The sequence below is a fragment of the Perca fluviatilis genome, chromosome 23, assembly GCF_010015445.1.
Source record: "Perca fluviatilis chromosome 23, GENO_Pfluv_1.0, whole genome shotgun sequence".
NCBI classification, from domain to species: Eukaryota; Metazoa; Chordata; class Actinopteri; order Perciformes; family Percidae; genus Perca; species Perca fluviatilis.
In genome coordinates this window covers 17,953,110-17,980,107 of record NC_053134.1, presented here as the reverse complement: position 1 = coordinate 17,980,107, position 26,998 = coordinate 17,953,110, and the positions used below count along the sequence as shown (strand labels likewise).

General features: G+C 41.2%; 1 protein-coding gene across 1 annotated transcript in view; it reads left to right on the top strand.

Annotated features, from left to right (window-relative positions):
- The first annotated feature begins 2,066 nt into the window (after positions 1 to 2,066).
- Positions 2,067 to 26,998, top strand: part of tafa5a (TAFA chemokine like family member 5a) — a 147,426-nt gene continuing 122,494 nt past the window's right edge. The window contains exon 1 of the mRNA XM_039792281.1: positions 2,067 to 2,848. Within this exon, the coding sequence (XP_039648215.1) occupies positions 2,737 to 2,848 (112 nt within the window). The 5' untranslated portion in view covers positions 2,067 to 2,736. The remainder of the gene's footprint in view (positions 2,849 to 26,998) is intronic.

The window sequence follows — 26,998 nt, the reverse complement described above, 5'->3', positions numbered from 1 at the left end:
CATGGTACTGCCTCACCATTGTGCAGTCCATGGAGCTGTCTGTAAAACTGAGACTGCTGTTCATGGCCCTGAAGCACTGAAGGGAGTGTTCAGATTAGAGCTGTAACAAGGCCCGAGCCTGACAGAATTCGGCCCGAGCCCCGACAAGTACATTTTGATTGACAGCTTTTTAAAAGCCCGAACCCGTTTACAGCCCGACAAATGTGCCCACGCACACAGCTTTTTTGCCTTTTGTCAAGAAAGAGTCATTTATAAAAAAAATCAAAAAACATCATTTATTCATGACTAACGTAGGCTATAGGCCACTTGGAACAAATAAATAAAATAAGTCCTCCAGAGGCCAGCCTCCGTTTCGCTTCCTCAGCATCCATTTTCGCGCTAATCGAAATGTATCACCTGACCGCTCATTTACCACACAACCCGGAGCGCAACCCGGAGCGCAAGCCCGAGAAATTAAGACCGAACCCGTCGGGTCCCGTCAGGTTCGGGCAAAGATCTTCAGCGCTACTGTAGTTCAGATCCTTTACTGGTGTACGATTTGTCATAATACAATGTAAAAATACTTAATTACAAGTTAAAATCCTGTGCTCAAAATAAATCTTACATAAACCTGCAATACCTGATGTTTTTTCTTTGGTCACTTGGGGGCAGCAGAACCAAGTAGTAATCACAACATGGACACATAACTAACGTTTACATTGATATGTCGAACTTGTGAACAAACAGTTGCTTATTTGCACATCCAGTAGTCACAGAACAACATTAGCATTGATTTGTGTCTCTATCCACCTGGTGAATGTAAGTCCAATAGTCAGTCACTCTCTTTTAGCTCTGTTATTGGCCTCCACCAACTCCTGTCCTGAGGGGAATATCAGATTCTTAAGCTGCTAAATGCTCTACTATGTTCAGCAGCTATGTCACTCACTTTCTCTGTCTGCTGATTGGTGCTGAGCAGATAGTGCTGAATGGGTTTTTAGAGCTTTTACACTGAAAACAGCTGAAACAGTGAGCTGAAACTTACACTAAAGCTAAGGGGATCTGCAGATTCAGGTGACAATTCTCTATAGGTTCATCACAACGAGAGACCCAAATCAAATACATTGTCATTCTGAAAATAGGGGTTATATCCGCTTTAAGTAAAAGTACATAAATATTATGTCCAATAAGTAATCAATATATCAAAAAGTGAAAATAAATATCATGATATATTATAATGGGTCATGGTGGAGCTATAATTTTCACTACCTATAATGTAAATGTTCAATCTATGACGTAACATAATTCATAAGATCTTACAGTGTTATTGTTAATCTACAAAAAATATATCAGATGAATGTAGAAATTAATATTTCCCTCTTAAATATAGTGGAGAAGAAACCAAATGGCATAAAATGGATTGGGCTACATAAGTAAAGTAACGTTTTTTTTCTCAATGACAGTTTTTACAGAGTTTAAATCTTTCAGCTATAAAAATAGCAACATTTCTTTATTGTGAAAGGCTGGTTTTGGTAATAAATACGTGACCAACATGACTGGGCTCAATATGGCAATAATCTATTTAAAATCGAATATAGTGCTCTCCATGATGCTTTTGACATTTACAGTATGTGTATCAATTTCTGTTATTTGAAAATGAGCCTGTGTGAAACATGCATGCTTGAAAAATATATCATTGTACTATATACCTACTGAAAGGGGAGACAAGAAGTAACTGAAAAACGCACCTTTGCTGCAGAATTTGAAAAAAAGTCACATTATGTGCATGTGTGAATTATAGTGTCTCCTACTGAAGGAGTATCGATAAAAAACAACAACAAAAGACATACATGTACAATATAAAAAAAATCAATAAAATCATATTAAGCCTTAATTCACACTGAATTTGTGATGTAAGACGATTAATTTCGTGTACAGCATCGAGCTGTTTCGATATCAGTGTAAACCTCGACCTCAAGTGGCGTATTGCTGACGTAATATCGATTATCTGAATGTTTTACTTTGGAAAAAAAAAAATCACTTGGAGTCGCACAGTGCGCACTTTTCTCCGTTCCTTTCTCTGACAGTCTCTCTGTCTCTACCCATCCGTTCTCCATTCCCTCCTGCAAGCATGCTGTGATCCTCATCTACTTCGTTCCCAAACCGAGAGCTTAAAGGACTCCCCCCTTCTCCCCCCCTCTTTTTTTCGACCAACTCTCCTTCATCCACCCAGGCGTTTACTCGGCGGATTTTATTGGACCGCGTCTATTTTTCAACCCGGTCTTTGGGCTTTGCCGTCGGGGCTCGTGAGGCTGGAGAGAATCGAGAAAACCTACCACAGGTGAAAGGAGGCTTTACGACGCTGCGGTATAGATGATTGAACACTTTGAGCATTAACTCAACGGCACCAGCGCACAGCGCGTCCTTTTACTAAAAAATATAGGACGGGAAATTTGAACACACTTTGGAACAACTAAAGGGACGTTTACCAACTTGTGTTTCTGGACGAATAGAAAAAAAAAAACACTGCGTTCATTTCCTAACTGAGATTCCTATGGAATATGTGACCTTTTCTTTTGCGCACCTTCAATCCGAGGAGCAAAGCATTGCTTTTCTATCAGTTGCTCCATCCTGACATGTCTTTTTTGTGTGGAATTACACGCGGAGATATGAGCATTGTGAGAGGCCGAGCTGGGTTGTGAGATTACCATCTTTTGCTTGTTATTCGTCTCGTCAAAGAGGAAGTGCTCAGTTTGTTCAATGGCTTCAGTGTCAAGGTTGGCAAGACGCAAAGATGCCAGTCGCTGGCCGAGAATGTCGTCAACTTTCTGGGCTGTGGTGCTTCTGACAGCGCTGCTGGTTCTCTACTGCGGTAAGTCCCGGCGCTCAATTATTGATCACACTTACCGGCATTTGACCACAAACGCTGGTGCGCAGTGGGTGACCGTGTGTGTGTGTGTGTGTGTGTGTGTGTGTGTGTGTGTGTGTGTGTGTGTGTGTTTGGGTGCGCGCTTTGACAACACAATTATGAGACTCGTCTTGGCATTCGCTCTTGGTGTATTGATCTCACTAGTGTCATTTTTCTTAGGTATCGGAAAACACGCACTCGCAGCTCCGCGCACACATACACACGCACTCCCTCAATCATTTTACATTCTGCTCTCACTCATGCAAACAGACAGGCATGAGAGAGCAAGGGCGTAAATTAGAGAGAAATGTGTCTTATTGTCTGGCGAAAACACTTTCTTTGGACAGGAGGTTGAACTCCAGTGTCCCAGAGGCCTAATTAAGTCTCTTGTGGTTCCCTTCAATACACACACACACACACACACACACACACACACACACACACACACACACACACACACACACACACACACACACACACACACACACACACACACACACACACACACACACACTCTCTCGCTCTCTCTCGCTCTCTCTCTCTCACTCACACACACACACAAACACACTACACACACACACACATCTCTGTCCTGAGGGCTGTGTTACTGTCAGGCTCACTTACTGAGGTCAGACAGTCATGCATCTGTCATATTGTCTCTGGACTAAACACTGGTTGCAGGAGATAACAAATACACATGAGACATACAGTATAAAAGAAACAGATTTTCTTATCCATGAAAAAACCTCTTTTAGTTGGACAAACAGTAAGTCTTACTCCAGGCGGTAATCAACTATTGTCTGGGCATAACCTTATTAGGCAAATTTATGCAAGCACACACACACACACACACACACACACACACACACACACACACACACACACACACACACACACACACACACACACACACACACACACACACACACACATGCATGGTCACACAATCCCACTCTCTCTCGCTAAAGGGCTACTTCTCCAGCCGAGGATGCCTTTTCATTTCTTGTTCCCTGGCACCCTCACACCTTCTCTCCTTCTCGCTTCCTTTCTCTGACTCACTTTTGAGGAGCTATCCAGCTGGCACCCTGTGCTCCAGTCTGCCATGTGTGGAGAAAAAAAATGGAGGCTATGTGCAATAGCCATAATAAGCCCATTTAAAAGAAAAAAAAGAAGCTATGTCATTAGCCGCCGAGCTAATGATTTATATAATTGTCTTTTTAGAGAGATTGACAGATGGTTAGTTCTTAAGTTTTCCTTAAAGCCTCCGCAGTGGCCCCTGCTCCCTTTCCTTATTTTTTCTCCAATGGACAGAAGATTGAGTTTGCTTTGTAATCATACAGGCCCCCGGTTAATCAGTGAGGGGGAGGGAGGGTTGGTTTATAGGAGCAAAGGCTTCAGGATAGGGGGTCTTTTTTTTCTTTTATGGTGCCTTCGGCCATGTCGATTGATCTACTGCTTGTGTCCAATCAATTGCGCTTGGATGTTTGTTTCAGTCAGCAATCTTTGAGCCCAACCCCAAGGACCTGAACCTCCTGCCCACAACACCTCCCCCCTTCTGAAATTTAGCAATCTGGGCAATAGTGATTCTTTGATTTCTCTTTTATAATCTCTTCACCCCATACTGATCAGAATTGTTTGGTCCCTTAGTTTGAAATGCTATTTGTGCAACGCTAAACTAAAGCCAGAGAGACGTCTTGCTTTTTCCTCTTGGCTTCTCTTTCTTATATTTCTTCCCTTTTTAGATTTTTCTTTTTTCTCCGCTTGTGGTCTTTTTGGCAGATACATTTCCAATCTGCACTTGCAACTAAGACGATTAGACAATGCTTTCTCTTTAGTTTTTCCATTTACTTTGACCTTCCTCATCAGGGCTTTCTTTCTGTTTTGTCCTTTTTTATATATTTATCTCACCCTCTCCTCTACTCTCTATTTGTGTCCTTTGATGTCCTGGGAGGCTGTCCGGTCCAGTTTCCCACATGTTTTTTAAAATGTTTTTGTCATCTTTATCTCCATTTAATACTCAAATTCCCTTTATATTCTATTCTCCTCTTTCTCTCTGTTGCACTTGTTCTTGCATTATCTTCCTCTTTTTCCCATTTATTTCAAATCTTATCATTTTTGGGTCTCTTTTCTGGTGCAGGTCTGAGCTGAGCTGACCGCTGCACGTCATACTGAGTTCTCTTCTCTCAGCAGTTTTTTTTTGCCGCCCCTCTGTCGTCATCTCTTGTCCTCTCTCCCATTCCACTGCTGACCTCTTCTCTTACCTTCTCCTTTAGACTTGCTTATGTTTGTTTCATGACATTAGCATTCTCAAATCCAAGAAATTATGCCAGATATTTGTATCTATATATATAAAGGCTGCAACTAAGGCTTATTTTCATTATTGATTAATCTGCAAGTAATTATATTGTCTATAAAAGAAGAAATTATATAGAGCTCAACGTGATGTCATCAAATGTCTTGGTTTTGTCTAAAACTCAAAGATGTTCAATACTATAATGTTGGACAAGGAAAAGCAGCCAATTCTCCCATTTCAGAAGCTGGAACTGTTGTCAATGTGTCATTTCTGTTTGAAAAATGTGAAAAATAGTTGCTGATTAATTTCCTGGCAAAAGACTTATTGATAAATATTTGCCTGTATTTCTTCACACAATAGTATTGCATTTGCATATATTATATACATACATATTACAGTTTTTAGTAAAAAAAAAAAAATTTTTCATGGAAATTATAATCTTCCTTGGCCATCAATACATGTTTTATTCAATTCTAATAATATTTATACGTGGAGGAAACCTGTTTATGCTAGACTGATCATTGAGTTGGCTATAAATATGGCTATAAAGCATATATATAGCTAGGGAAATGGTCCAGAATATGCACAGCGTCTCAATCTGTACATACAACCATACATTTGGGTGCTTTTATGCACAGCCGAACTAGTAACATACATTTTGTTTTAGTGCATTGTAATATGCACTTGTGACTCGTCTGGATGACTCCTGTCCCTGAGGTGTTGAGTCTGAGTGACAGAATGAAATACTGTACAAATTGTAAACATTTACATGCATGGTGTGTACTGTATAGCTATTGTTTGTACCAAGGGCAGTTTTGCTTTGCGGTACTGTTGTGTATGTTGTGCAGCGGGGGGGGGGGGAGAGAGATTGAGGGGAGCTCTGTGATTATGGCTATGACTCATATGGTGCCTGTCACCTAGAATCAACATCCAACTTCACACAATCTGCCGTCCTCACTCAGGCCCTTCTCACAGGGAGAGATTTAAGAGGCGAGAGAGAGAGATGTGATGGAGGGAGGGAGGGATGGAGAGAGGGATAGGAATAGTGGCATTGAAAGAAGTGAGAGCAGGGGATGGCTTGAAATGCTCGCTAATGCCTTGATACGAAAAGGGAGAGGTGTGGGGAGAAGTAAGGGAGGAAAAGAGGTCCGGGAGAGGTAGGGACTAATGAAAAGGAGATTTGTAGGATAGAAGAGAGAGAGAAAGAGGTAGAGAAAGGAGATGAGTAAATGAAAGCCAAGCCCTGCTGAGGGTGAAGAAGCGAGCACGGTGGAGAGGGAGCAAGAGGAAATAAAGTGGGAAACAAAAGTGAAAAGATTCAGGAAGAAGGAGACAAACAGTGCAGGGAGAGAAAGATAATTGGCAACAGCTCAACAATTTTTATTTAATTTATTCTCATTGGCTTTTAACCCAGTGTGAGAGTTTTTCTTATCCCTGGTTTCATTGTTTATCTCTGCGTATATCAGCCCCTGTGTTTTTGTTTATTTAATGTATTTATTTAATATTTTTGTATATAATATTGTGTACTGTAATCCTTTTTTGCTTTTCGACTGTGCAGCACTTTGGCTCAACTCTGTTGGATTGGATCGGAACAATTTAACCGCTCATACCGTGCTGGAAACTGTAATCACACGAGAATGCCTCAGTACCCTCTGATTACATTACAAAAGAAGAAATAAAAGCATTGTATTGTGTGCACTAGCTCCCTCCTCTGGAAGCTATCAGCTATGCATTTGTTTGCCAACGGTGCTATTATGTATTCATGAGGCTGTCGTCGGGCATGTGAGCTCAGGGGAAGGCGAAGACAGAGCCACAGGGCTAGCTAATCAGTATGCTAATCTTAGCTTGGGATGGCTAAGGAATGTAGCCACGGCTGGGTTCCTGGTTTGAACTGCGAACAGACAGAAAGTGAAAGAGATGAGGGAAAAGAAAGTTACAAGCAGTAAGGGAAAATGGGAAAAGGAGGTGGAGGAAGTGCTAGAGAAAAAGAAAGGAGGAGAGATCATGTACCACTCCTTTCTTATAGCAACCATCAGCATCAAATGCGGTAATTGCTGATTCATTCCAGCCTTCAACGTAATCCAATATGTCTATATACACACACCTGACTGCGCAGACAGATACAAGCACTTAAACACATACATTAGAGATATTAATGAAGTTGAACACAACATCAAAGCAGGCACACAGGTCACACCGATGCACACGCATGAGCACAACTGCATCAAACCAGTTATTCAGGGTCATACTGACAACAAATGCAAACCCCTGATCTACTTGCACATACATGAACATCACCCAGATTTTATGGATGCACAAAGGTCACACGCACGCGCACACACACAAACGCCCAAGCACATATTCCACTGCTGTCAGTGACAAAAGCTCTCTGCTGCTGCTTAAAGCCGTCCCCGCTCGGTGTCTCAGCGTGGTCTTCTGTGTTTCTTTCTGCCTGTTTGTTTATGACTCGCTGTAGTTCTGCGGCTGAATCAATGGATTGTTGACTGTTGACGGAACCCTAGCTCGGGGGCATCCATGGAGAAAAGATGGTGTGACGCGCCCAGGCATCCCACCTTGTCGCCCGAAGAGCTCAAAACACATAATCACACATACATCAGGCTAGTGATACAACAGGCACACAGGGCCGGACCTTGCACATTTGGTGCCTGAGGCAAGCTTCCCCTGGCGCTAATTTAAGCGTGACATTATAGTGTTTAAAAGAGAACATCCCTGAGAAAATTAGGCCTATACAGTAGCTAAAAATCTTTAACATATATTGACACATTGCACTGAAGCCGGTACAGGTAAATATAAATATGATATAACAATGTTAACATAAATGTGTATTATCAATATTTCATTCATTTTGACTAGGGGTGGAAACATTTACACATTTTTGTAAACAATTACACCAACATTTACCATTTTTGTTCAATAAGACCAATTATTTTTAGATTTAGATTGTAGGACCATATCTGCGATTGCTTAGCAACCGTTAGTGATTTCCACGGTTTGTCTATTTTCCAATCCTAAATTGGACAGCGTTTCCTGACACTTTTTTTATTTTATTCCAACCCCAGAATAAATGCACACACACGCACCTTTTAACAGGTTTGGTGTGAGGTAACGGTAGCGTAGTGCTCAGCTGAGCTAATGCTAACCTCATACCACACTCAATGGCTATAGCTCGCTACACTACACCAAAACTAGTCTAACGTTGTTTACTCAAATTTAAATTTCATGGCACAATGAAAATTATGCAAATTCCAGTTGAATTTGCCCTTTATGTGTTTTGCTCCGAATGACAGTTTTGACTGAATGGCAATAACATTCATGTTGTAAGCAACTGCTACAATTACAATTACATGATGCTAGCATGACAAAATGCAAAGCTAACTCAAAATTGCATACCTTTCTTCACAGCACGCTTCTCGTCTGCTTCTTTATTCTTCACTTTGTACTGCGCCCGGGTGGCTTTTGCCTTTTCATTTCCTTGCTCTCCATACACTCCCCTCCACTAAACCCATCAATGATCTAGCATGTTCTGACTGTGACGATCACTAACAGATGAACCGCCTATAGAAGGTGCCACCCCTGCGTGCACACCCCCCCACAATTGGAGATGTCTAATTCACCAGCCGAGAAAAGGGGACTTGGCTGACCTCGAAAAACTCCAGAACTTGTAGGTGAATGCACGGACATGTTTGAATATCTTATCTTATTTTCAGCATAGCCTCGAGCCTGTTCCTCTGCAGGGAGGGAGACGGAGAGAGGAGCTGCTGTCAGGAAGCAGCAGAAAGGGCTACCGATGGCCTGGGGACGTAAATTCATAAAGGGAGTCAACTTGTTGAGTTTTCCACGAAAAGCGATAAGCCACATTATGGACACCCGAAAATGGGTCCAGGGACCACATACATGTTTGAACAGCTTTTTAGGAGGCCGCGTTGCAAAACTTAAAAACTATGATGAGTGTCATTGGGGGGGCGGCATTTGCTGTTATTGCTTAATGAGCGTGCCACAGATGGGAAAACGTCAAGTTTGGTAAGACAAGGAGGGAATATTACAAATTTTGCAACTCACGGTATGAAATATTGAGCAGTAATGGGATCTTTTTTAGTGTGTGCAGGGATGCATTGACATTAAATGGGAGATGGCAGGGTGGCCACAGACGATGTGTTTTTTTTCTGTGCAGCCTGCACTCATGTGTCAACCCGTTGCTGCTCCTCTTTGTCTGGAAGTGAGTGAATTATAAAAAATTTTGATTTAAGGGAATGCTTGTTGATAGGGATCTTCAGGCATACGGTTGCTGCTCTTGGCCCCTTCCGTGAGGCAGCAGGCATGCATCATCCCATAAGTTTTACAAATGTGTTGATGTTCACACACTTTGGACTGTGGAAAGGCAAAAACTGGGGGCCCCTTTTTTCTTTTACAGTTAAATAGTGCGAAATTTGACAAGTAGATTGCTTCCTTTCTGAAAAGGCATTTCCCATTGTTTTTACAGCGCACATCTGTTTTACTGCATACAGACTTTACTGTTTCACCTCGAATTTTAGCAAACTTCATGCTGGCGGTGTGGCTCTATGGTTGACAATGCCGGTCTCTCAGTGTGTTGGTCGGTCCAGACTGAAAGATGTTAACAACTATGCATGGGTTGTATAGACATTAATCTTGCCCAAAGGATGTATCTTACTGACTTTGGTAATCACCTGACTTTTCCTTTAGTGCCACCAGCAGGTAGGTACATTCGCTTTTTTAAGAACATTTCTCAACAATGCATGGATGGTAGAGCTGGGCAATATATCAATATTATATCGATATCATGATATGAGACTAGATATCGTCTTAGATTTTGGATATCGTAATATGGCATAAGTGGTGTTTTAAAGGCTGCATTATAGTAAAGTGATGTCATTTTCTTAACTTACCAGACTGTTGTAACTGTTCTATTATTTGCCTTTACCCACTTAGTCATTATATCCACATTACTGATGATTATTTATCAAAGATCTCATTGTATAAATATTTTGTGAAAGCACCAATAGTTAACACTACAATTTTGTTGCGGTATTGATATTGAGGTATTTGGTCAAAAACATCGTGATATTTGATTTTCTCCACATTGCCCAGCCCTAATGGATGGTTGACTATGAAATTTGGTGCGGACATTCCTGCATATCTCAGGATGAATTGTAAAAACTTTGGTGGTCCCTTCACTTTCATCATATTAATATCTCTAATACTTTGGTTTATGACCAAATACCTGAAAAAATAATGAGCCTTAACTTTACCTTGTGTTTAATGAAATAGTAGAGGTGGAAATCAGAAATCAGTTTGGTGAATCCAATTATTTTGTTCAGTTCAAAGTAGAGCTGTTAAAATGAAAGCGATAATAACGAGTTAATGCAAATATCTTTTAACAGAACAAATTTGTTTTGACACAATTACGCATGCACATTCTGTGATTTGGGCCTCGGGCAGTACTGCAGTTTGGGAAATCAGGAAGCATTGCAGCAGTATTGTTGTAGATCCAAGCGTTGTGGATGGCTACATCCAGGGGATCACCAATTTGCCATCCACCGCCTGGCTTGCTGCTGCGGCGGACTAAAGTGCATCTCCAGTCTGATCTACGAGGAGACCTGCGGTGTGCTGAAGGTGTTCCGTGAACATGATCCGATGACCACCATGGACGTGGTGTATGCCCTGTACGGCTTCGGAAGTTAAACCTTTTAAGACGCCGTCCCATGGCAGCAATACAGGCGGGGATGTATACTGTTATGTTACTATTTCACCGCTTTAAAACAGACTGACAAGTCTGATTGCTGGTTAAATGATTGGCAACCACAGTGTGATGTCAGGTTGTGTTTCTCCAAAAACTGAATCCGTTTATTGCCGGTGTGCCTGATCCTGTGTGAATGCGGCTTCAAATAGCAGCTAGCATGGCTGAAGTCTTATTCCATAATGGCCCACAGTTATATTGAAGATAAGCAGGTACTCTGCGTTCTTAAAAAAAAAATAAAAAAAAGAACGCTTTTCATTTACATGGAAACATAGAAGTCAAACAGAATTATTTTGAAATGAAGAGAACTGTGCATTGTTCTCTGCAGCCTCTCACTGAATCAATGAATGCTGGCCTTTAAGTTGACAAGCCTAATACACACAACACTTATAAATGCAATCAATTACAGCCTCAATGCTTCTCATTTCAACATTACCACTGTGCGTGCGTGCGTGCGTGCGTGCGTGCATGTGTGTGGGTGTGAGTGTGTGTGTGGGTGTGTGTGTGGAAAAACCTGCCTAATAAAAGAAGGATGTAATGTAATTCGTTGTGGCAAAGAACATGGATAGTATGCGCACACACATGTGCAGGTAATTCCATACACAAACCGTCCTGGCTAAAAGACAGTAGCAAGTATAGCAGGCTGTTTGCTATATCTACAGTAAATCCTACAAGTCGGCATCATGGCTGTGTTTTGCACTTTTGTTATTATAGCCTCATCTTGTAGTGAAACAGCACACAGCTTGTTCCTCCCCAGCTGCTCCACGGTCTCAGAACAGTTAACAGCTACAACAGTTAGTGCACTTGTTTACAGTGATGCAGTAAAAGTTGCATTAAAGCTGCTTCTCTGTCTCACTGGTTGTATTTTTTTCATCACTTCATCTCCCCCTCTGTTGTTGTTTCTCTCACAGTTCCTGGGTTTTAAGTCGTTTCCGCCTGCACCTTGGTAAACACCCTCCTGCGTTAAAACAAACGTGGATGCCATTATAGCTTGCTAATATGCCGTGACATTTACTTAATGTGAGAACAAATTGTGAAATGTTTGTAGTTTGCAGTTAGGCAAAGTATCGCCGTAGCTGCCTCCATGGCTAATTGCACCTTAAATGCTCCATGTACCATCGCAAATTAATTTGGTGTCAATGTGACTTTAATTACCGTTAAAACGGCATGTATAATATTTACATATATTGTTAGTGGTGTATGACTGCAGGGCTCAACATGTCGCAGTCAAAGAAGGGCATTGTGTAAATCAGCTCCACGATTTTCTTATTAAAAAGAAAGGTAGCACGAACACAGAATTTAAGGTTCACGGGCCTCATTCGGAGCCTTGACAAAGGTAATTAATGGTATGTTTTTAAGACGTTTAATTGTGTCGGAATCCGGACAGAGTGGTGTGCTCCAGCCTCAAGAGGGTCCATGGATGTGCACTTGTGCATGTTTTGCCTAGGGCCAGTAAGTCCATTCAGAGAGAGATGCTAAAGCTACTCCCTCCTTTATTACTGCAAAAAGCAATTGCTTGGAAGAAAATGCCAGAATGGTGCTTTGAATTCCTTGAGGGGCCCATCACTGAGACGCAGCCCACGGAGCTGAGACAGCTAGCATCTGGAGCAAAGACATGGCGGTAAAGTGGAGAGAGAAAAGGGGGGAGGTGGAGAGAGGGAAAGAGGGAGTTGGATGGAGGAGAGGCAATGAGAACGAGAGAGCTGGAGAGGGAAGAGAGACAGACGGACAGAGAGCATAAGGGAGGCAGAGAAATGGTGAGTGCGAGACAGAGCAAGGGGTTGACGAGGGAACAGTAGAAAGAGCTTGGGAGAGAGAGAGAAAAAAAAAAAAGGACGGCGCAGGCAATGAGATAAAAGACAGACAGACAAGAACACTCAGCCGGTCCACCAATTGACAGCCGGTTGGGGAATAAAGTCAGCTAACACAATGAAGCAGTCGGCAGACAGACTCGCCGCGGAGTAGCCGAGAGGCTCTCAGAAGTAGAAACAAATATTACATTAGAAGAGACAGAAGTCATTTGTCACAGTGGGAAGCCTGAGAGGTAGTTAAGCTGCAGAATATAGGGACCAACGGCCTGGTTGATGCATGTCGCCACAAGGAGGAAATTGTGCTGAAGTCAACTCCGTTCAATCTGGTGTCCTTCAATGACTCCAGCACTTAACAAGATAACGCCGGCACAAAGTTTCGCCAGCCCAACTCTTAAGAACTTGTTATGGGACCTTGAGGGCCTCCCCTCATTCCCTCCCTCGATCCTTTTCTCCCTCATTTTCTCCTCCCTTCTCTCCCTTCCTGCCAGCTTGTCAGCGGCACCACCTCCACATCAAGGCCCGGTGACATACATGCTGACAGCCACGATTCAATGTTAATGTTTCTGGAAGATAAATCTGCTGGACACTTATAGCCTAAATGACAGCTGCACTCTGCTTGCACTCATGTCAGAGACAGTTGAGATTCTGAAACCGTTTCAAGGATTGTCAGAGAGAGACAGTCAGTCAGTCAGTCAGTCAGTCAGTCACCAGGGGTCTCATTTATAAACGTGGCGTACGCACAAAACAGGGCTAAAAATGTGCGTACGCCACTTCCCACGCAAAGGTTGTGATTTATAAAAAACAAACTTGACGGGAGAATGTGCAAACTCTGACCCATGCGTACGCACATTTTGGAGACAATGGGAATTGGCGACGCAGATGGTGAGGTGGTGAACTGAAGTCGGACTGCAGAAAGTAAATGGGAATAACGATTACTCGTAATATTTTCAAGTATTGATGTCTCACGCACATTTTTTCACTCCATATCATCCATGTTACCATGAAGATTAAATCCAGCAGTGTTATTTGCGCTTGTACTGTGTGATAATTGTTCCATAAACACCTCCAACTCAAATCTTAAATAAAAATTTGTTCTTAATATTTAATTGGTGCTGTCTCACCATCACATTGTCCGCTACGGAGCGCAGGAGGAGGAGATGGCCCTACTTCATGGAATACAGGATAGCATCAAATACCCTAGCTAGATGCTAGATAACGGCAGAGCACAGTGTAAATAGCTAAATATGTCTTTACTACTGTGCATATATCATCAAATGTCAAAGTCTGGAAATACAGCCATTAAGCTCTCGCGCAATCGTTACACTTAATGTCCTCGTTATCAGTCCGAACTTTAATACTGTTCGTGACAAAACCTGCATGAAGGTCCTCCACTCTGGGGTCAACTAGCTGTTTCCTGAGGGAAATGGCAGACAGTGTTTTTTATATATTAATATTATATATAATCTTCAACTTTATCACTAAGCTTGTTTGGATATAATATATACTGTAGTTCTGTTAAATCTAGGTCTGGTATATCGAAGCTGTCCCCCGAGTGCCGTAATGCCTGCCGTTTTGGACTGTATTATTAATATAGGTAGTCTATAGATCAGGTTTCCCTACACTGTGCGAGAACAGGCGAAAATTATAATTCAATTTGCAGCAATTCCTGAACGTCCGAGAAGTTTTTTGCTTTTTCTCTCCGCCAGTCATCATGATTCGGCAACAAAAGAACAACTGCCAGGGTCATTGACATACTTATTAGCATTCACGGAGTGCTTTGCATTGACATTGTGTACAGGGCGGGATAAGAGGCTGATTCACGTACGCACACTTGTGGGTAATCTGTGATTTATAAAGGGAACATTGCTAACAGATGTGTGTGGGCACGGTTTTATAAATCAGATTTTTTTTGTGCCGTACGCCATTTTTGGCTTTTGGGCGTACGTACACTTTTAGTAAGGATCCTACGCACAGCTTTATAAATGACACCCCTGCTCAGTCAGTCATTATGCTTTTGGCTTTGTGCCACAAGGTGCATTACCTGGCTCTCAATATGAAATGTGCTTTATTAAAATTGCCAAAGTAGAATGGTCATGACAACAAAAGCATCAATTTTGTTTTCTCTCTCCCATTCTCTCCTTCTTCCTCTCTTTCCTTTCCCTCTCTTTCTCCCCAAGTTAAGCTGCTGACACTCTCCGTGATTGATATGGAAATTACAATGCGCTTGCCCTCATTTATCTTGCACTATTGCTTGTTGCTGCTCCAACAACGACTTTGGGATGCAGAAACGATGAACTGATTTGTGGATGCTGTTGTAAAGAGCAAAAGGGATATACTGTAAAGATTTGATTTGAGATCCTGCATAGCCCAGAGGATGAGGAAGGTGTTCTGCTTTAATGGAAAAAAAAAACAACCACTGTGCCTGCGAACAGTGGCGGTTCTACATTGAATTACACCCTGGACGAGACCCCCCACCCCCCCCCAAAAAAAAAACATATCTGCACAAACAGTTATATTTTATTATAACATTTGATGTCATTTGTTGACAACAAATGACTTGAAAAGACCAAAGCTGTCTCTTAATACTTTCCAACATTCCTAAGCCCATTTATTTCTACTGAAAACGTCAATCAAAAAATGCTTATAGGATGTGTGTTGGCGACCTGGGGGTTAAAGAATCGTTTTAAAAATGTTCAAGTCAGTCTTACAACAATTTCTAGTAAATGAATGCACCTTGACTTACATATTTACATGCTACCTGTAGTATGTACAGTATGACCTGTGTACTACTAGCTAATCACTTCCTATCAACATGCTGCTCATTGATGTGTTTTTGGAGGAAGAAGATTTATCAGGCTGTGGTTTGGGTCTTTAATGGGATTTATTGATTACAAAATACAGACTATCACCAGCCTTAACCTCGATTAGTTTTAGTTTTTTAAAGACAGAAAATACAGATTACTTTGTTGCTGCATTATGACATCACACTCACTATATTTGACTACAATATCCCTAAAAGCATGTTTTTGGTGTATTTCAATATGGGGTAATACTCAGGTGTCCACTTGTATATAAATTATGTGAAAATGTACCCCAGCACATACAGTAATGTTATGCAACGTCCCAAACTGGACACATCTGAGAGTAACTTTTTTCATGTAAAATGTGAATATTTCAATGGATATTCCAAATATAGCCTATTTAAGACTTAGCCTATGAACTATGTGTGGATGCCGCGTGCATCGCTCCTCCTTGTGAATCCTAAATAGCGCGCCGAGCTGCAAAGCTGGATGGCATCGCAGGGTGTCCGGTGCTGGTGCCGGACTGGAACAAAGGCCACTATAGGAGCCGTTAGCGCGGATACAACTGCCCACCGGCCTAGGAGTGCACCATCCCTTTACCAGTATTAAATCACTGTTCTTTATTATCAACGTTTCATTCCTTTGAAAACATTTGGCAGAGCAGCAATGTCTTTTTTTTACCAAGTTGGATTGCTTCCGTGAACTTCTACTATCTAGCCTACTTTTAGTTCTCAACACAGAGTCTGTTTCAGCCCCCCTCCCCTTTCCCCTTTTGCCAATTTGCCAATTCCCCACACAGTGAAATGATAGATAATGGATAACTGCTAAGTTTTTTTTATTGCATTTTCTGTTTTTTCAAAGTAGTTGAGCTACTCCATAGTGTCTCCATGCACTCCCTGTTAACTAATGGGGAATCACTGACATGTTTGTTATAGTATAATTATATGTTAGTATAATTATATTATAAAATACTCACCAGCTGTACAAGGCCATCAGTTAAAAAGCTTTTTCTACAATACAAAATTATTAGTTCCTCTTTTAATAAATATGTTGTGTTATTTCGGCTTATGTTCGTAATTTACATTCATAACTCCACTAACTAATCCAACAGATGGATGGAACATAAGTGGAAAAGTTCATGAGAAATGTGGCAGGGTAGTCTATAATTAGCAACAAGTTTAGTATGGCATCGAAGCTTAAAAACTCAGTAAAGTCACTTTTGCAAGTTTCCTTTGCAATGAGGATGTTGGAGGAGAAATTAAGATTAAAAATCCTTGAACTGGATAAGCCTGATCTTGCACTACAGCAGCAGAAAAGCAAACTGCTATGACAGAAAACACTGGAGGATGCTGCCGCCTTGGAAGGAGACGAGGCAGTCAGATGAAATAAGTATCTGAGCTAAAATATTACAGTTTTAGCTTCTATCAGAGCTATAACACATTCCTGCTACAATATTCTATCTCAATTTGATAGATGGATTGTGTTTTTAAATTTGAACTGCGTTGATGTGAGTAAATGCAACCGACGTACTGTACGAGTCAAAGTTTCATGCCAATTCATGCCAACAGTTTATCATGTGTGTAGGCAGACACCTTCAGTGTCTGTAGTCCCGCTAGTCATCAGACACAACTAGTTCTACTGCTGGCAAAAAATTTTTTTACGAATGTACATGAAATGTTACTGCTGCTTTATTTAAGTTTGGTATGTACAAGGTCTGCACTGGGATGTATTGCTTGCAGGAAATAGCTACTGCCTGGAATTACACTGACAAAAGTTCTTGCTTTTTCTCACCCACTCTGGTTTTATGTATTATCAAACTAACTGGCAGCGAACAAGGTGGAAACAACTTCAACAGTGATACAATCTCACTCAAGTACTGTGTGACCAAATGTAACTCACTTTAAGCAGTCCAGGCAGCAGCGCTACAAACCCGTATACTCTTCTCGACCTGCTTTGACTCAGCTGCTCGTGATACAAGTTCCTGTACATACTCGCTGCCCTTGACACTTCCCGCACACATTCCGAACTACTGCCTGTATGCCAGAGAATGACAAAGAATAAAGAAGATACAGCTTGGGGGATTTGGGGCTTGCCAGACTCTTTCATGTCCCGGTATCAGACAGTAGCTTAGTGCTTGTTAGCCTGTTCCAGGCAGCCTGAGTTAAGACGACACTCACTGCTGCAGTTTTGTAGTGTGTTTTCGTGTTGGGTACTGATTTAAATACTTTTAATTGTGTTTTTAATTGCTACTGTCATGAGGCAACAGGCATATTTTTGGGGTTTTTGTAGCCACACAAGCAGCATGGCTGGTAAGGTCAGTCAGTCAGCCAACAACTTTGGTCACTATCACGACTGTAGACCGTTGGTCTTGGTTTTTTTATTGGACAACTATTCACAAGTAGAATCAACATGATTGTCACAGTATGTAAAATAAAACCCCTTCCATGATTTCATAAGTCAACAACTACATATTTTTGGAGGGACAGTGAAGCCCATGCAAGTGCTTGAATGTGGAATATATTTAAAGGACTAGTACGTACTGAGGAAAAATAACACTTTTGGTTGGGGGTGTGTCTTGGAAAAGGCGGTGAAGATGATCCCTGTCTGCTCTTTTTCTCTTTACTCTTCTGACACATTCTGAGGGAGAGAATATCAACAGTAGTGATTGACCGATTATCCACCCTGGCTGATTATTGGGCCGTTTCTTTGGCAGTTTGCAGATTATCTGTATCGGCATTTCATTTGCCTGATAAGTTAATTCATTAAAAAGTGCGCTACTTTGGCTTGGCTACAGCTCTGTGTCCCTCTGCTTCGGTTTCACTCACCACTGAGTCTGACTTAATGTCCCGCCCTCAACACTATCTGACTATCTTTTACTGTGTATTATGTTCAAAGTTTCTAATTCATTAAATAAATGCTTAACGCATCTAAACAAAGTTTTGTGCTGGAGTTTGTAACATTCCATTCCATTTTCGTTTTTTTACTGTAAATTTATATTGGTTCCAAATACTGGTTATCTGTTTCATTAAATACTAATAATAGGTATCGGTATCGTCCTTGAAAAACCAGTATCGTCAATCCCTAATCAAGAGGAATAGAGACAGAGAATGCAGGACAGAAATCCAGAAGATAAGTGTGAGAAGCAGAGGTGCGGGACAGAAGGTTAGCCTTACTGCAAGGGATACAGTAGAAAATGTTGCTTGAGAGTGCTCAGCGAGCTGCGGCAGTGTAATTCCAGCTGATACTCCTGCAACATGCTTAGGTTATGCATGCATGGCAGACTGAAGGCGATTTTCTTTATTGCTCTCATGCTCTCTCGCTATTTCAGTTTCTATTTCTATGCAGTATTTCCTCCCTCCCCAACTCCCCAGCGCTTCACATTCCCCGCCTTTGGCAGTGATAAACCCTTCTATTGTCACAGTGGAAGGGTAACATGCAAGTTATGCCTGCCTCTTCAGGGTTGAATAGCTCATTACGACTTCTCAGCAGGGAACCTATACGCAACAATGTGTGTGTTGTGTATGTGCCAGTAACATTCATGCAAATGCACTCTGTCATGAATGATTATGTTGGATATGACCCTTTCTGATATATAGCACTCACATTATTGCTGGTAGACCCCATATTTCATGTGGAGACCTTCATTTACACAAGACCCATGTTAAGAGTACTATATTCTGATTAAAAAGCCAGCATGATTTCTTTTGATTTCATGCTTTTTCCACATTTTCTGCCTGGTATCTTTTCATGCATGATAATATCTTTGAATATATTTAAATGTCCTATGTGGCTCATTGTAGGAGCTTGGCGCCATAAATGATTTTACCTCTTATAATTTGATCTCCCCTCTGAGAATAGGCACCTTAATGTAATGGAGGGATTTGTGCAAGTGCTGTCGGGGGCAGTAGCTCCTTGTAGAGTCTCCCAAAGCAAATTGGACCCAGGTTAGAGACCACACTAATTCCCTTCTTTCACCCAAATTAGGGTGTATATGCAGGTTTTTTAAACGCAGGAAAACCCGCTAAAAATGGGCAATCGACTCCTTTCTCATTGCCAGTAGACAAGTATGCCTTTTTTGTTTTTTTCTTGGTGTTCGACACCACAAATGTGTTGGAAAACAGGGTTAGTAACTAGAAAGCAGCAGTGAAAATGCATGCTGGTTACTTCTTTTTTATAAATGTTACTTATTCAGTCTCTCTTTCAAACTCGGTGGCGACCAAAGGGGAATGATGTTTGAGCGCTGCTTGGGTTGAGACGAACGGAATTTGTGGCTGAGATGACAAAGAGTCGCAGAAGTTACAGACGGAGGCGACAAGCCTTTATTTATATTGTCCACCCGGGTTTCATGTTTCCTACGCATGGTTAGGTTTAGGCTTCTAAAGAACATTGGTTAAGTTTATGGTTTTGGTTATACACACCCTGTATCATATACGTATGATTTATGATACAATTTTGTAGATTAAACTCCCCAGTACAACCATAGAAATGTGAATCATGCTTTACTTTCCCCCAACTGGATATTGTAGAGGAAACAAGTAAAATGTACTGTCAGTGAAAGTTTTGCAGAGATGTTCAATATGAACATGTTGGGACTGCAGTTATGTTTATATGTTTATATGTATGTATGTTTATATTTGTAAAAACTTTCCTTATATTGATAAAAAATGGAATCCGGGCTGCATAATTTATCCTTCCATAGTATAAAAGGAGATTGGATTTCATTTCAATTTCAATTGCTCCTTTTAAAGATCTTTACTCCAGTAAAATTTCATAAATGCTTAACCTGTGTTCACATTTTGAGCTGAATTATCAATGACGAGGTATTTCTACAGATTTTGTATCATGTCTCACACACTAATTAACAAACATATTTCGTTCACTCTGAAAGTATGAATAATTGCTATCGATAGAGTTAAACATAAACCAAATTGTACATCATAGACACAGGGCTGTATTGAATTCTGTACATAATATTGGTGGGTGATTTCATTTGGATAAAAAATGATCTGTTATCACAGGAAGATGCGTGTGTCACCAGCTCCCCAATTAAATCTGGAGCTCTTGGTAGCCAGAGTTGGTTGATGAATCAATCCCACACACTCACATAAATGTAATTACTTCATTTGTCAACGTCTGGGGAGACCACGTCGAGCTCCGGGTACCCAAAGCTTCCAGATGAGAAATGAATGGAGAGAACTCATCGGCTTTTTTGCCCTCGTCTTCATCTCCTGCAGGGTCCGTCCCGTACAACTTGATCACAGCCCTGATCATTCTGTAAAAGCGGAAGGTATCATTTCATCAATTCCCTTTGGCCCATGGAGGACATTACAAGTGGAAAATGTGTTTCACCTCAAAGTAAATACTACCCCTATTTACACACACACACACACACACACACACACACACACACACACACACACACACACACACACACACACACACACACACACACACACACACACACACACAAATGATTGCTGTACTGTATAGTAATCTCCTGGAGAAGGGCATGCATTATTCAACAACAGGCTAACATCAATTAAAGAAGGATCACATAAAAAAAATGGGCCTTTTTTTATGTAGGTGGGGGGGGGTTGACATCTGTTGTGATGGCTGCTGTCGCGGAAAGGTGGTGATCAGACGATGGGCGTGATTTTGTTGTATTCTAATCCCCATCTTGCATCGAGAGGACAGATGTTAGCAAGCTAATTAACAAATCCTTGGGCGATGTCGAAGTGTGTCTTCGCATTCAGAGGCTGAAGGAGGGGAGGGGGATGTTTTGTTGGATCATACACAGTCAGCATCTCAATACACAAGCATATACATATTACTTGTGTGTGTGTGTGTGTGTGTGTGTGTGTGTGTGCGTGCGCACAAGCAGTAGCTCTCTCCCTGAAATGCAAACCCCCAGCTTCTAATCCCAGTCTTTTGGAGTAACACAAGGCGGGGAGGAACTGGGGTGACTCGTTTTCCATTTCCTGTTGACTCACTGTGTCATCACCAGCCATCAGATGTTGCTCTTTTATGTGAGACGAGACAGAGGCATCACAGTATTGCTTTGATAAATCAGATGAAAGTAAATACTGAATATTCCACATTCTTTGCAGGAGTATGTAATAATTATGAATCGTTTTTTTTTCTCAGCAGTTGTAATGTTACATTTTAGCTCTGTATATCTTTTGTATCTGTTTTCAATGGTTCTTTAAAGGGTCACTCCACCGATTTTACACATTTCGTTCAGTTTACTTGTCATTGGGAGTTCTACTCGGCCTGTGGTAACAGAGTTAATGTTTTTTTTTTTTTGGGGGGCTTTCAATAGAGCTTCCTAAAGTCTAAAACTAACCCCCTGATGATGTGATCATCGTTATCTTGGCCTGGAGATTAGAACATTTTTAATACAAGCCTGTGTTACAAACTGAGGCAATGAGTTTTAATCCTGCAATGCTTTTTTGACCACTTGGGGTAACAAGTTGTGCACACAATATTGACACATCACCTTTATTTACACAGATAAATTGTTACTGAGCAACATTATTATTCATTTGAAGGCGTGATTCTGACCACCTGATGACCTGAAGTCCAATATTCACTTTCTTTTAGCTCTGTTTCTGTGTTTCTGGTCTCCAGTAACTCGTAAGGGAAATATCAGGCTCTTTAGCTGCTAAATGCTCCAGTATGTTTACCAGCTAGTCGCTTACTGTGGCTGTCTGGCTTTTAGTGCTAGGCACGTAGCGTACAGTGTGTTTTTAGAGCTTTTTCACTGAAAACAGACACCTGCTGCAGCTGCTATGAGCTGTGACAGTAACCCAAAACAGAAAAGGTTACGGGCTTTACTAAATAGCTCCGTAAAGCCAAAGGGAGCTGCAAATGGTGATGATTCTCTGTATTTTCCATCAACCGCATTCACATTGTCACATTGTCACACTGTCTTTTGATTAATTTTTATGTAATAAAAGAAAATAGTTATTGTAGCAAAAGACGTGTGTATTGGGCAGAAAGAGGAAGTCTATAAGAATGCAATTGAGTTGCATTATGGGAAATGTAGGATCCAGCATTTTAAAATTAGAAAGGCATTTTATTATTATACATTATGCATTTGGTAAAAGCATTTGTGCATTTTTACCTCATCCATTTTCATGTTAACCTACAAATCATGAAGCTAAAGTGAAACAGTTTTCCCCCTCTATTTCTGTGCTGATGACTTGGCCCTCTGGGCATCAGGGTTAACACTCACTTATAAGCCTGCACTTTAAATGACTCAGCTTTCAGCGTCTGATCAAAAGGGCTCACCCTCACCGGAAACTGGGTCTGCCCTTGTCACGGCTGCAGCTCACAGGAACGTAAAGCATTCTCTTGAACACCCACATGGTGTGTGTACACACACACACACAAATGTAAACATTCATATATAATCGGATGCATTTACTGACACTCGCTATCTAACTCTATTTTTATTGCTGCCTTTTTCTCATTTTCACTTACACTCTGTCCTCCACACTAGCTGAACGTGACTACAAAGATATACACACACACACACACACACACACACACACACACACACACACACACACACACACACACACACACACACACACACACACACACACTCATCCATATACGCAGAGTATGCAAATTCATGCACAGAGGGTACCAAATAATGAATCCACTTCTTACTATTGCAGGGATATGAATGGCCAGGAGGGTAGAAATAGAATTTCTCGATTTCATAACCTCGTTCTTTTGTTGTATTGTCAGCCTGCGTAACGAGGTCACCTCAAATCACTCGTCACCCACTGGAAATCAGGGAAAAGGAGTACGTTAAGAGACAAAAGAGAAAAGAGAGAGGGCGAAATGTAATGTCAGAAATGTAGGGTTCTCGAGGGCCAATCCTAACTGTTCAGATTTCGAAGCAAATGTGTTGACGCCTTTGAAGAGCTCAGTTTTATCCTGTGGCATTGAGCGTGGATTGCTCTGCTCATTTGAATGTCTGTCTGGAGTGTGTGTGAAAGCAGTTTTGTTAAGGTCTGCTGGTGGAGCATGTGGATGCATTGCATGAATAAAATGAATTATCAAAAGCTTACAAGCGAACACACCTTTTTAATACACACACGCACGCGCGAATGCTTTCGACTCCATATTTTAATTGTTCTTACTGTCCCATATAGACACACACGCACCGCCTCCCACCCTCCACCTACAGCCACAGGAAGGGGCACTAAGATCCCATCTCTTGGGAACCACCAGGAGAGATTAACGTGAAGTATTTCTCTCTCCACGGTGGTTCACTTCTGTAGTGCTGCTAATCTAATGCACACATTATTCAGTGAGGCCCTGCATCTATTAATGGAGAGCACAGCCAGATTTATCGCCCAGGTTTAACTGTATGGCAAAATAGCGCATTAAGCAGATGATATCACGGCGTATAAGAAATGATTATGCAGGCTAGCAGTTAGAAAAAAAGGAAAGAGGCTGAGGGGACCTGCTTAATTAAATGCGAGGTCCACTGTTATACATCACTGGTTTTCTTGTGCACAGACCACTTAATGTAAACTGTGAGGAAGGGAGCTGTTTTCCTTTCTTTTTTTTTTAATAGTAAAGAGCTGATCTGCAGTGTTTTATCCCTCCTCCGCCCACTCCTCCTCCTCCCTATTCTTCTTCTCTGCTGTGTCATCTCCAGAAGCCGCTGTGCTCAAATTATGCCTTAAATTTCCTCCCGCTTACCGGATTCATGCAAAAAGGAGCCAAATGGCTTCCTCTGTGGCTCACTACAAGAGAACATCGCGCCTGAAGTTTTATTAAAACTCCAGAAATCTGTTGTTTGACGTTAAGTTACCAGTTTGTACTCTAAAGAGCTCAAACTGACACTTTATTGACTAAATAGGAGTATTGAGTGCTCTCACTGGAAACCTGTAACCTCCGCATTAGGACACACACTCCGCCAACCCTTCTACACTTCTGAAGACCACCCGTCCTCGTACAACACGACATCCCAACACCAGGTGTCACACTCAACAATGTACCATGCTACTCTGTAAAACGCGGAAGCCATTCCCTCATGGGCATGCAAAATTTAGGTCCTGTTTTGGGAAAGACAGATTTGAGCATAATGCAGAAGCCTTTAAATAAGCCGTAGATGTCTTCTCCGTGCTTTTATCAGGGTAAGCACACAAACCCTGGGATAATGCAGGCAGAAATTGAACGCTCACTCCATTTTTCCGTCCTGTTCCGCGGAGCTCCCCGAAGCTTCTTTATTGAATAGCCCTAGATGTTGTAAAGAGGAAAAGTGGGAAGGGACCACCAGTGCTGCCAAAAATGGAACTGTGGCTCCAGGGTGAAGCAGTATCAGCGTCTGATAGTGTGTGTACTGTAAGTGACGGCGTATATTTGTGAATGCTTTACATGATGTACTGCACATAGGGATTGTGTGTTAGCAGAAGGGAATGGTACCAGTAGTTTTCTGTGATCCTGCTGACAGACAGACAAACCAACAAACAAACGGACAAACCGAACCAAAAACATAACCTCCTTGGCAGAGGTAATAACTAATTTTAAATGGACTACAATGAAAAGAAGTGCTACCTACAGTTTATCATAATAAAGAGCTTTTCTTCTCATCTCCCAGGCTTTCTCCAATTAACTAGCTAAACTATATGCTTTATATGTGAACAGCCAACTCAATCTTTGTGCCTCATCCATATTTTCAAAATCAATATCTGTTTTGATCTTATTAAATGTCAATGTTAGGTATGATGATAGAGTGTCAGTAGATGGAAAATACAGACAGTGCATATACATACATACAAGTCTCTCACACTCCTTTCTTAGGCATTTTAGTTGATGAAAAATTAAAGTGGAAAAAACATCAATTGTATTCATAACAAAACTAAAGTCACTGGGGTTTATAAGCAAACTACTATTAACTTAAACATGAACTTTATTTTCTGCAAAAACAATTTGTAAGATTGGCAACTTTTCCAAACTCTAACAAGGCCGTTTAACTCCGTTCAACTGTTCAGGAAACTGAAAAAATGTTCAGCACATGACATAAATATGTATGTGTGTATATATAAATGTATGCTCTTGCACACACTGTAATGGAGCTATATGCTGATAAAATGATTTTTGATTTGGTCTTTGTGATATTACAAAAATGTGAGGCAGAACTCTTTAATGGTTGCATCATTTAACAAAAAAAACAACAACCAGGAGCATGGTCTAAAGGAAAAACCCTAGTTGTGAAGAAGAGGAGAGCCCTTTGAGCCAGCAGGAGACTTTTCTGGCTATGCTTGTGCCAGGCAGCCCCTTGTGAATGCTTAGCTGCTCTTTAACTGCTCACATACACACGCAACCATGCACACACTCACGCACGCACACACACACGCACAAGCAAACACACACGCACACACACAAGTATATTAGGTTACCCTGACTGACAATGACTGGAAATACAGCCATACAGTCAGGTGGGAAGATAAACCTTCTAATGAGAGAAATGGAAGCATTTGCAGAAAGATAAACAAACAACTTCTTTCAGTGTGCACACCTACAAGCTACATGTACAACTCCTGTGGCTGTATACGTACACTCTTTGTTCCTTTCAAGAAGCACACACAAAAACTCTAACATGTAACGCTTCATTGTGTTAAATAAAAAAGTGGTTCCCTTGAGAGAGTGTAGGTGGAATATATAGGGGCACTTCTAAAGCCCAAGGCACTGTAAGTCACTGCAGTCTTAGACAACAGACTCTTAATAGGGTTTGCCTTAACTCAGAGGGAGTGAGTTTCGAAAGAAAAAAAAAAAAGGTTACGATAAAAAGAAAAATCTCTAATAGCACCTAAGATAGTGTGTTGCCATGGGAATACACAGGCAGACTTTGTGAAATAAGAGCTTTACTTTTATAGGTGCTGACCCCAGGGCTTGATATATGTGAAAGTGAATAACAGGGAGACTATGTGGCTAATGCAGAAAGCGGAACCTCATTTTATTGCGTTTGTCAGTTACTTGTTGCTCATTTATTTTGTTCTTACTTCTCTTAATTATCACTTTTTTTTCCTCCATCATGTCCATATCTTATAAATATCAAGTTCCTTCCTTCTTTCCACTTCCATCTCTCTTTGTATTTTTCATATTCCCTTTTACTATAAGGCTTCCTTCCATTTATTCTTTGATTTGTTTGGCAAGGAAATGTGTACCGAGGCCAATTACTGCTGTTTTTTTCTTACTTAAGAACCTCGGGCTGACTCCCCTTGTCTACTCTTTCTTCATTTATCCCTTCATCCAAATCAGCGGAGTGGAGTGGAGAACTAAGAGAGGGAAAGTGATTGTGAAAAAGATGAGATAAGTAGAGAATGGAGAATTGTTTAAATAAGGAAAAAAAAAAAAAAAATTGTCAAAATTTATTGGCCTTTCCCATACACAGCAAATATACATGCT